Consider the following 11,463-nt stretch of genomic DNA (forward strand, 5'->3'; position numbering starts at 1 on the left):
TATTTTATTAAGGGGAAATTATTGGGTTGTTTTTGTTATGTATTTTCTGTTTTTTATATTGTGATTTTATGTCATGAACTACCCTGAGATCTATGGGTATAGGGTTGTATATAAATTTTATAAATAATAATACAAAAACATGCCATTCAAATGACATTCATATGTGCATCAAGACGTTCAGTAACTTTTAAGCAATTCCAAGAGAAACTAATGGGCTAAATACAGCCCATTCTTACACATGCTTACCCACAAAGCCAAAGTACTATCACCAAACTGTTTAAAATGTAAAATGAAGTTCAATATAAATGTAAACTAATGCACATTAGGGAAATATATATATAATTTCACATATACACTGACAGGGTCAGAACAGATGGTAGCTAACCAGGAAAAGAATCTTAAGGTCTGACCATATCCATCAAAGCTGAATGATGGAAGATTGAGGCCAGAGAAAAGGAAGTAATTCACTACCATCATTAATTATTATTCTTCATTAACATTTGCAATGCAGGAAGGGTTTGCACATTAGACTTCTACCATTTACATCCAGATGTGTTTCCCAAAGTGGGCGATACTGCCCCCTGGGGGGTGCTGGAATGATCCAGGGGGTGGTAGTAGCCTCAGGTGTAACTGGGAGGGGGTGCTGAAAAGGGGTAGTGGAAGCATAAGAAAATTTTGAAAAACCATTTGTACAGTACATGTTTCATCTGTTGTGAAATGACGCTTACTGCCAGATCTCCCCTGGATCCAGTGGTCATGCTGGACGAAAGGGGTATACCTGGGCTTCAGTATACCCTTTTCAGCTTCACCCAGGCCCAGGAAGTGGCTCACAGCTTACCTGCCTGTTGGGCCAATGACAGGCGGCAGTGGCACAAGCCCTAACACTGGGCAGATCGACTGAGCCAGCAGGCTTCACTTTAGTCCGCCACGTGGGTTTTTAATCTGAGAGCCTAGTCCACCTCCTCGGCCAGTTTTGAAAAATTGTTTGTACATGTTTCAACAGTTGTGTAATGACACTTACCGCTGTGTCTTACTTATAACAACATCTTTATTTACTATGTTGTAGGATGTAGGTAGAAATATAGATACATAAAAGAACACAGATTTGTCACTGCATCTTTGTTTGTTTGCTTAAAGAAGGTAAATTTCCAGAGAGGCACTGAATATTTTTTTTCTGAAAATGGGGTGGTAGGCCAAACAAGTTTGGGAACCTCTGATCTAGATGGAAAGCAGTATTAACCCATATTACCAGTCTTAAAAATTCCCCAGGAGCCAGCATGTTTTTTGACTGTCATGGGTCCAACTGCAACCACATGGAGATCTCTGGATGCCAGGTTGGCATCTGACAACTCCATCAGCCTGGCACCTCCAGTTTTCATAAGTAAGTAGAAGCTTATTTATTGCATTATATCCTATATCTTTCTCCAAGTACACAGTTCACCCTCCTCCTTATCCCTACAACAACCCTGTGAGATAGGTTGAGAGGCTGTGACTGGAATAAGGTGACTGGCCCAATGAGCTTTATGATTGAGGGAGGATTTGAACCCTGATCTCTCGGGTCCTAGTCTGACACTCTAACCACAACACCGTACTGGCCTCCTAGAGTACTTCTGTTATGGGGCAGCTATATAAATTTAGTAGGCAAATAAATAAATATAGGGAAAGCCAATTGTCACTACAAGAAGGATCTGAAATATTTTCCTTGAAGCTTGAATTTGTTGTATTCAGGATTGTTTTATTTGATGTTTTAATGTTTTTTAAAACACTTTTTATGAGATTTTCCCCCTTTAAAATATAAGGCAGTATGGAAATCAATTGAATACTGGGATAGCTCAGTTGGTAGAGCTTGAGATTCCTAATCTCAGGGTTGTGGGTTCAAGCCCAGCAGGGGGTTGGACCAGATGATCCTAGTGGTCCCTTCCAGCTCTATAAATTCTATGAATCATAATAATAATAAATTTCATTGCAAAAAAAAAAGGTTCATAGACATTCCGTTATGACAACTGTAGCATAGGTTTCTAACATTATGTATTACCGTATTTTTTGCTCTATTAGACGCACCAGACGATAAGAAGCACCTAGTTTTTAGGGGAGGAAAACAAGAAATAAGAAAACAACGCAAACCATCCTGAGCTAAGAGGGAGCGCTCCTCCATCCTCACTCAGGAGGCTTTTCAGGGCTATCCCTGAAGCCAGGAGAGCAAGCGGGATTGGTGCGCACCGATCCCTCTTGCCCTCCTGGCTTCAGCAAAAGCAAGCCTACTGGCTTTTCTCCCGCAAGAGCCGTGCGCTCTTTAAAGAGAGCGCGGCTCTTGGGGGCTTTCTGGGAGGTGGGGGAAGGGACAGAGCCGTGTGCTCTGTCCCTTCCCCCATCTCCCGCAAAAGCCAGGAATAGCCACACAAAGCCTCCACAGGGCAGCGGGATGAAGGCTCCCCGCTGCCCTGCGGAGGCTTCGCCTGGCTAATCCAGAAGCTAGAACAGCTAGAGGAAGCACTGCACAGCACTCCCTCTAGCTGCTCTGGCTTTTGGATAGCCCTGCGAAGCCTCTGCAGGGCACAGGGATGAAGGCTCCCCATGCCCTGAGGAGGCTTCGCGCAGCTAAGCCAGAAGCTAGAACAGCCAGCGGGATCGGAGCACGGGATCGGAGCACGGCTTCTGGCGCAGCCTCTCCCGGGCAAGAGGAGCCTTCATCCCCTGCCCACGAGGGCTGTGCGCAGCTAAGGCTTCCCCAAGAGCTGCACTCCCTTTAAAGAGTGCACTGAGTGTGTGCGCGGCTCTTGGGGGCTTTTCCCCACGGAGGGGAAAAGGGCAGCCCATCTCCCTCCTTGGGGAAAAGCCCCAAAGAGCCGCACACACGCTGCACACGGCTCTTTAAAGGGAGCGCTGAGCAAAGCCTCCCACCTGCATTTGCTTCATAAGACACACACACATTTCCCCTTACTTTTTAGGAGGGGAAAAGTGTGTCTTATAGGGCAAAAAATACGGTACTACAGTAGCACAACATCCAACGACTCTGGCTTTGTCACATGGTTTGTAATGAGAAGAAATAAAAAATAATCTAAGTCAATCCATTGTGTCACCTGTCCTTCTTGCACAGTTAACCTACACAAACCAGACCACAAGATACTAGAGATAGAATTCAGGGTCCCTGTAGGACAAATAGGTTCTGATGTTTCAAAGAAGATAGCAAAGCCACACACTACTAGAGAAAAATATAAAAATGTCTGTCCAACTTCAAATCTAGCATGGCCAGTCATATCCCATTAACTGTACACATTAACACCACCTGTAGTTTTGGAGCCCCAGACATATTAAGAAGAGAGAGTCAAAGTACCTAAAAATACTGCTAGCCTCCATAAGCTCACCTTTTTGTCAATTGTGAATTGACTGCAATCACTAAATTTCACTAAATAATATTCATATCCAATTTTACATACTTACTTGACTTGACCTGTCACAACTTACAGAACTGAAACAATGAAGGTCTACATTTCAGCACAATGTACAGTTCTGCCTGCACACATGAAGTTCACAGCAAAATTTAAAGCAAAAAGCAAAAACAATGTACCTAGAATATTTAGGTCACAATATATAAACACCTTCCTAACAATAAGGCCATGATAACTTGAGTCTTTTTCTCTAGGAAACCTCTTGTGCATAATCCAACTCACTGGCATGCATGGTATGTAGTACTAAACACATTGCTGCATTTCCTGTGCTGCATTTCCTGTGCTGGAGCAGAATTATTTGGAATCTTAGATTTAGAAAAAAAGTATTTTGCTTTGCTTTCCATTTTAAACAAATTTATCCCGCAGTCAATGTATAATTTCAGGAATTATCAGTAGTTAAATGACAGTCACATTAGGTTAACACAAATCATATTGTTACATAGTATAGTGCTGTAACTATACTGTGCTGTAACAAATCACAAACTATCCCAAGAAAGACAATACAGTCAAACCTCAGTTGTCGAACGTAATCCATTCTGGAAACCCATTCAGCTTCTGAAAAGTTCGACCACCGAGGCGCGGCTTCCAATTGGTTGCAAGAGGTTCCTGCACTCAAGCGGAAGCCACATGGGACATTCGGCTTCCGAAAAAAGTTAAAAAACTGAAGCATTTACCTCCGGGTTTTCAGCGTTCGGGAAAACTAACTACAGTGGTACCTCATGTTACATACCATCCCCCTTACGAATGCTTCGGGTTATGCGCTCTGCTAACCCGGAAGAAGATGCCCCTTGTTGCAAATTTTGCCCCGGGATGCGTGCGGAAGTCGCACACCAGCGGCGTGGCAGCAGTGGGAGGCATCATTAGCGAAAGTGCGTCTCATGTTACGAGCGGTTTCCAATTATGAACAGACCTCCAGAACGGATTAAGTACATAACAAGCAGTACCACTGTACAGTGGTACCTCGGGTTACATGCGCTTCAGGTTACAGACTCCGCTAACCCAGAAATATTACCTCGGGTTAAGAACTTTGCTTCAGGATGAGAACAGAAATTGTGTGGCAGCGCAGCAGTAGCAGTAGGTCCCATTATCTAAAGTGGTGCTTCAGGTTAAGAACAGTTTCAGGTTAGGAACAGACCTCCAGAACGAATTAAGTTCTTAACCCGAGGTACCACTGTATTGTCAGGTACTACTCCGGCGGGAAGGTAAACGGCGTTTCCGTGCGCTGCTCTGGTTCGCCAGAAGTGGCTTAGTCATGCTGGCCACATAATCTGGAAGCTGTATGCCGGCTACCTCGGCCAGTAAAACAAGATGAGCGCCGCAACTCCAGAGTTGTCCGCGACTGGACCTAATGGTCAGGGGTCCCTTTATCTTTACCAATAAGTTATATTTGTGGGCAGAGTGACTGATAGGTCAAAGTGAAGACAACAAAGTGGGTCCAGAATTTAGAAAGTTAAATTTGGCAGGTTTTCAACCCTGTAAATTATGTGCAAGGCAGTTGCCAGGACAACTTCTTCAGTTACAAGGCCAAAAATAAACTGAACAAACTTTATATTCATAGATATAGTCATTTGGACTATGTTCTCAATAAAATAGTACCTAAACTAAATTTTACTTTGGGATCTTAAGGAAATAAGATGTTTGAGATTTCAGATTTGAAAAGCTGTACAAGTTTAGAACCTGCTCAAAATATTAATTCTAAACACTTTAAAACAAGGCAAAACAAAACAGCCCAAGAGACTGCTCTGTATGCCCTCCGCATGCTTGATACTTTCAGAACTGCTCTAGGACGTTTTGGTCCTGACCAGACAGATTATGGTCTGGTCAGTTTCATCCTGAATGATAAATTGTGGTTGCTACCACAACCCCACAACAGTGCAACATGGCATGGGCTGGGGCTAGGCTCCCTTCTTATCAAGGAAAGAAATCATCCTTAAAGTGGAGTGACATAACTGTTCCTGCGGAAACTGCTCTATCAGTTGAATTATATAAGTCCTCAACACTATAAGCTTTTACCAGCAAATAACTGTTACCATATTATTAATATAACTGTAAAGCATCCTTGTTGCTAACTTGAAGCTCAAAAGATAGTTCATTATATCTATACTTTTTTGTTACATAACATACAGACAAGCAGCATATAGCAACTAAAATATGAAGGGTAGCACAGCATGCAAGGCTACAATCATTCTTCCCAAGTAGGTTTTATAAGAAAAGCTACATAAGCAATACAGAACAGTCACAACTGTAGATGTGATTAAGTCAGTTTCACTGAGCTTAGGTGTGCAGAATCTTCTTACAAATTTGAGTATGAAAGAAGTGAGAGGCGCCTGAATGTTTAGGTGGGTAATGAAAATAGTCTGGCACACTTCCATGCAATTTGCCACTTGCTTACGCACCTTAGAAGCGTGGCCATTTCCCACATGTGACCAGTGGAGTACCACGCTGCACATGCCTCCCCACCAGTTACAGAAGAACAGTGCAAAACTTTGGTAACTTTGATCAAAATTCTGTCTTCCAGACCTATAGGATCAGTATAAGTCCAAAGGATGTAACACACATCCATAACAGCAGGACATGTTTTCCTCAACAGGACTTTAAATGAGAATGATACCCAAAACCATTCATTTTCCTAAGACAGTGTTGTTCTGTGGCATATGGGGAGGGAAAATATTATATCCAAAACTGGCTTAGATTATACCTGAATGCAAACAAGCTTTGTATCACATTTTTCTGATGCAAATAGCATCACTCATATTTGCAAATTGAATCATATTGTTAAAAACACAGCTACAGAAGATTTCCTGTTACAATTGTTGACCCACAGGTGGTTACTGTTAGTTGTAGTCAATTGCAGGAAGAGGCAGCTGTATATGTGGGTAATATACCACATCCAAAAAACCAAAACATTACTCTCAAAGTGAAAATCAAGATTGGGTCCCTTAGATCCCAAGCCTTGCACATCCTTAGCACCAGCATACAGACACTGTTGAGCTTGTTCTGAGTTTAGTGCCAAAACATGGTGTCCCCAAACCAGTGTTCAAAATTAGTCAGGCACCAGGTGCATTTTGCACCTGGCTATTTGCCACTTGCAACCAAGTGAAGATGCCTGACATCTCCACAATCTAGAGGTGCATGCCTGGGGATCACTGGATCTTGACTGTTTTCACACACTAATACCACATCTTCCAGAATTCGCTCACTTAGATTTTATCTGCACAATCAGATTAAATTTCAGAAACCAATATTTTTTGTGCAGCCTGAGCAGGAGCAGTGAACAATGTTATAGTTAATTGTTGCTTGTTTTCACTTACACCACCCTACTGCCTTGCTCACAGTTGTGAAGAATATTCTTACATTATGAATGGTCCATGTCACCATTAAGAAAAAGTGGTAGAAACAGGCCAATATATATGTGGACTGTCCCTGGATCAAGTGACTTTTCTTCTTAAAGTTGTCAAAGCTCTTTACCTTGCTCGAGGTTGTCATCTGAACTAGCCAGATGCTTAACTGATAATCAATCACAGTCAGTCGATCATTTGAAAAATAAGGCCTTAGAGCCGTCTTGCCCCAAAATAGCAACTAGATATTCTCTGTAACCTTGACTTAAGGAGCCATTTGGACCCTAGCTTATATATCTGAGTTTCTAACACTGCCCCAAACACACACAAAAATAGTTAAACATGGCATACCATTGTCAAAGCCAGGTAAGAGTGCTTTGTATTTTTCTGTCACACCCCATCCTTAAATGCTAAAGGGTCAACACAGAAGCTATTCCAGGTCCAGTATTGCTCATGCATATTTTTCAGGCCAGCTACGCTTAAAATTGCCATCTCTAAATCAGCTCCATTTGTCAGCACAATCCTATGCAAAATTATGTGTATCTCTGCATAGGATTATGCTGCGAGTCTTAATCAAGGCTGAGAGAAGCTAATTTACTATTCATTTCTGCTGGAAGGAGAAAATAGTCAAGGGTTCCTACCACATTTATTAGCATCTCTTCTAAGAGTTGCTTCATATGTCACATCTGATACCCAACTATAGAATTCCTGGCAAAAATCCATGAAAATAGCATAAATTATGAACAGTGTCCATATGCATAATAAACTATGGCTTGGAACATGTCGATGATGAACCAGAAGGAAAAAAATGTGACATATGAAACACCATTAAACTAAATTTACACTTTAAACAATGAAACATGTAAAGAATATCCTATGTTCAAGCCCAGGTACCTTCCACTTAATAAGATTTTGGGTAGCAATATGGATAATATCTTTATAAGAACTGCACTCAGAATGGACTATCGAAGATTATGTGAACAAGAGTTTGATTCAGTGTAAAATAGCCCAAAGTAAATACTACAAGGCATCATTCAATGGAATGTCACCACGCAGACACCATGCCAGCCTCACACTACCAACTGCAACCTACGACTGGCTCCACTTGGCATTTCTCCATACATAGGGGAACCAGAAGTCTGACTCCAAACTAGCCAGTGAAGGGCAATTCTTGCTTGTTTCAAAAGTCGCTCATCGCTCCACTGCATAATTTCATCATAATCCACTATGGAAAAACCAAAACCACCATAACCCCAGAACATTCCAAAAGAGATGGGATACCCCATCCACCTCAGAAGAACTTGACACCAAGCCAACACCACACTACCTGAGAACAAGGGTGCCATCCCACTCCCTGGCAAAGTATATGTAGTAGTTGTGAAACCAGCAGAAACCTAACAGGTGTGGCTCTTCCAAGTCTGGAGATGCAAATAAGGGAAAATATGAAACTATTAAAGTATTGTCACATGGTTCTTCAAGATTTAGAACATTGCTAAGACCAAAAGAAATGGACAACTCTTTGGATATGGTTGCTGTCTTCTTTTTCACAGTAGGGCTCCAGTGCCATCAACAGCTGCATACTAGTAGAGAAGCAACAGATTTCCAATATGAAATGAAGTGATTTCCAATCACTGCATATTGGGGGCAGTGAAAGGTTTATCTGTTGAGTATCTACTACCAACCCTATCTTGCTGTCTGGCCCACACCTATCCTCCTCCTCCTCCTTCATTTATTTAATTATCTGAAGGCCGAGGGGAAGCAACTTTTTACTGGCTTTCTTCATGTGTTTTTAACAGTAGTCTAGAATGCAGAAATGTAGCAAGTGAGGATTTTTCTACTACTGATACGAAGAGCAATGGAGTAATTTAATCCTGTACAGTGGTACCTTGGGTTACATACGCTTCAGGTTACAGACTCCGCTAACCCAGAAATAGTGCTTCAGGTTAAGAACTTTGCTTCAGGATGAGAACAGAAATCGTGCTCCGGCGGCGCGGCAGCAGCAGGAGGCCCCATTAGCTAAAGTGGTCTTCAGGTTAAGAACAGTTTCAGGTTAACAACAGACCTCCGGATGAATTAAGTACTTAACCCGAGGTACCACTGTAGTTCATACTACAAAAGTATTTGTCAGTTTCAAATAATGCCACACCACCACTTGTTTGTTTTTCTGCCTGTTTAAATTACAGTGGTACCTCGGGTTAAGAACTTAATTCGTTCTGGAGGTCCGTTCTTAACCTGAAACTGTTCTTAACCTGAGGTACCACTTTAGCTAATGGGGCCTCCCGCCGCAGCCACACAATTTCTGTTCTCATCCTGAAGGAACGTTCTTAACCCAAGGTACTATTTCTGGGTTGGTGGAGTCTGTAACCTGAAGCGTCTGTAACCTGAAGTGTCTGTAACCCAAGGTACCACTGTATTTCATTTATTTGTTGACTTTATATTCTACCTTTTCTCCAAGGAACTCAAGGTTGTGTGCATAGTTTCAACCCTCCACATTTAATGCCCACAAGAACCCTGTGAGGTAGGTTAGACTTAGAGCTAGTGACTAGCCCAATTACACCCAGTGAGCTTCATGGCTGAGTGGACATTTGAGTCCAGCACTCAAGCACTAACAAAGCACTAACACTTTGTGTGTGTTTTATTGTGGTGCTGTTCAAGTCAAAGGAACTAGGCCAGTAAAAAGTTGCCAACATGTAAGAGCCTACCTAGATTCTCTAAAAAAAATAACAAGCTCAGGCACTCTCCCTCTTTCTGCCTTCAAAGGGCTGCCAACTTTTCAAACAGTACTTAAAGCTGCTCCTAACAGAAGTCTGGCCTGCAACAAGGAGCAAATCAGAGTTTCCCTCTCTGTACCATGAAAAGCATCACCTGCTGCTTTCTGCATCTCAAACTTTGGTGGAAAGTCATAATAACATGGCCAGTCACTGCAGTTGATAACCAATCTTCTGTGAAAAGCCACAGCTGAAAGAATTGAGAGTCAGGATAGTAGGATGGTATAGGACAGGTTTCCTCAAACTCGGCCCTCCGGATGTTTTGAGACTACAATTCCCATCATCCCCGACCACTAATCCTGCTAGCTAGGGATCATGGGAGTTGTAGGCCAAAAACATCTGGAGGGCCAAATTTGAGGAAGTCTGGTATAGGAGTTAAGCATGTTGATTTGGTACCAGGGAGATCAAAGTTCAAATCCTACCAAGCCATGCCACTCACAACTATCCTTCAAACATAGTGCATCTGGCTGTTGTTAACCAGAAGTTTGGTGGTTTGAGGCCACCCAGAGACAGCTGTGGGCAGGATTCCTGCATTGCAGAGTGTTGGACTGGATGACCTTCGGGATACCTTCGAACTCTACAATTCCATGATTCTATGTGACCTGTTATGAAAATGTGTAAGAGGAAGAACCAGGTAACAATGAACAAAAACAAACAAAATAGTAAAGTCAAGCCTCAGTGAAAAGCACAAGAGATGAGCTAAGTAAAGCAGCTGACCCTTAATTTCCCACCTCACCCCAAACACACATAGCTATTAAGGAAGCCTATTAAAGGCACTCTTCTGGCCACCTCAAGGATTACCAACATTTCAAACAACCCCAGCAGCTGTGCTTTAACAGTCACTTGATCCATAAAAGCCAAAAGGAAAACCCAGTCCACCTCCATGCCACAAGAGCCTTAATGAACCCATTGCTGCCTTGCCTCAAAACCCCTGTAGGGCACAAGGGCAAAGCCTCTAGAGACAGCTGGCAACCCAAGCCTCTGTGCAGGATGTCACAGGAGCAGGGCCTATGAAAAAAGCTCCACCCCTAAGCAAACCTAGTCAACGCATTCTCCCCTCCACTTCCACACACATGCACAGCAGATTGCAAACTTCCCAGCCCACCCCAGTAACTGCCCCTTTAGCAGCAGCAACCAGAGAAATGTGGGCTCTGTGCTGTTTCACGGCGTCTTTTAGTCCAGCTTCGCAGGATTTCCTCCCCTAGTCGGAACCCTTTGGTCGTTTATGGTTACTGAAATTGGGGTTTGTTTGTTTGTTGTTGTTGTTTTACTGCACGTCGCCTAGAGGCCCTCGCTCGAGGCGGCTGACGAAACAGAAGCAACGGTGCTCCCAGCGAGCTTCTAGGGTTTTTAAAAACTCTCGCCTGAAACGCCCCCCAACACATTAACCCCTAACCCCCATCCCACCCGCCCTCCGTTTTTAAAAAGGCCGGGCCAGGCCAGGCCGGGTGTGCTGCGAGCTGCCCCCTCGACCACATAACACCCTCCACCCCCCGCAACGGCAGCCGCCTTAAGCCCCGGTCAGCCCTGCGCGCCCCCCCCCCCCACTCACCAGCTTGGGCTTGTTCTTACTCTCATCCTCAGGGGCGCGCCAGCCGCCGCCTCCGACACCGCCCCGCCTAGGGTTCATCTTACCCGGCGGTTCCTCACCGCCGGCTCCCTGGTTCTCCATGCCGCCTCTCTTCCCTTGCCTCTCTCTCTCTCTCTCTCTCTCCCTTCCCTCAGGCCCTCATGGCGGGATGAAGGGAGGCGCCCGCCCCGCCTCACGAAGTCTCTTTCCCACCCCCCCACTCCCTTTTTTTTTTTTTGGTCGCCGCCTTGCTCTCCTCACGCTCGCTCCGCTCCTGTCAGGGTACTCGGCGCGCGACTGGCGGCTTTCTGCGCACGCGCCCGTTTACCCACCCACCC

General features: G+C 43.9%; 1 protein-coding gene across 7 annotated transcripts in view; it reads right to left on the reverse strand.

Annotated features, from left to right (window-relative positions):
- DIAPH2 (diaphanous related formin 2) overlaps positions 1 to 11,338 on the reverse strand; it is a 348,598-nt gene extending 337,260 nt beyond the window's left edge. For 5 of the 7 annotated variants that reach the window (XM_077922407.1, XM_077922406.1, XM_077922405.1 and 2 more), the window contains exon 1: positions 11,108 to 11,338. In XM_077922407.1, coding sequence (XP_077778533.1) covers positions 11,108 to 11,227 — 120 coding nt within the window. In that variant the 5' untranslated portion in view covers positions 11,228 to 11,338. The remainder of the gene's footprint in view (positions 1 to 11,107) is intronic. The other 2 variants (XM_077922409.1, XM_077922408.1) reach the window with 1 other exon arrangement.
- Between the last annotated feature and the right edge of the window lie 125 nt (positions 11,339 to 11,463).

This window comes from Podarcis muralis, chromosome Z (genome assembly GCF_964188315.1).
Source record: "Podarcis muralis chromosome Z, rPodMur119.hap1.1, whole genome shotgun sequence".
NCBI classification, from domain to species: Eukaryota; Metazoa; Chordata; class Lepidosauria; order Squamata; family Lacertidae; genus Podarcis; species Podarcis muralis.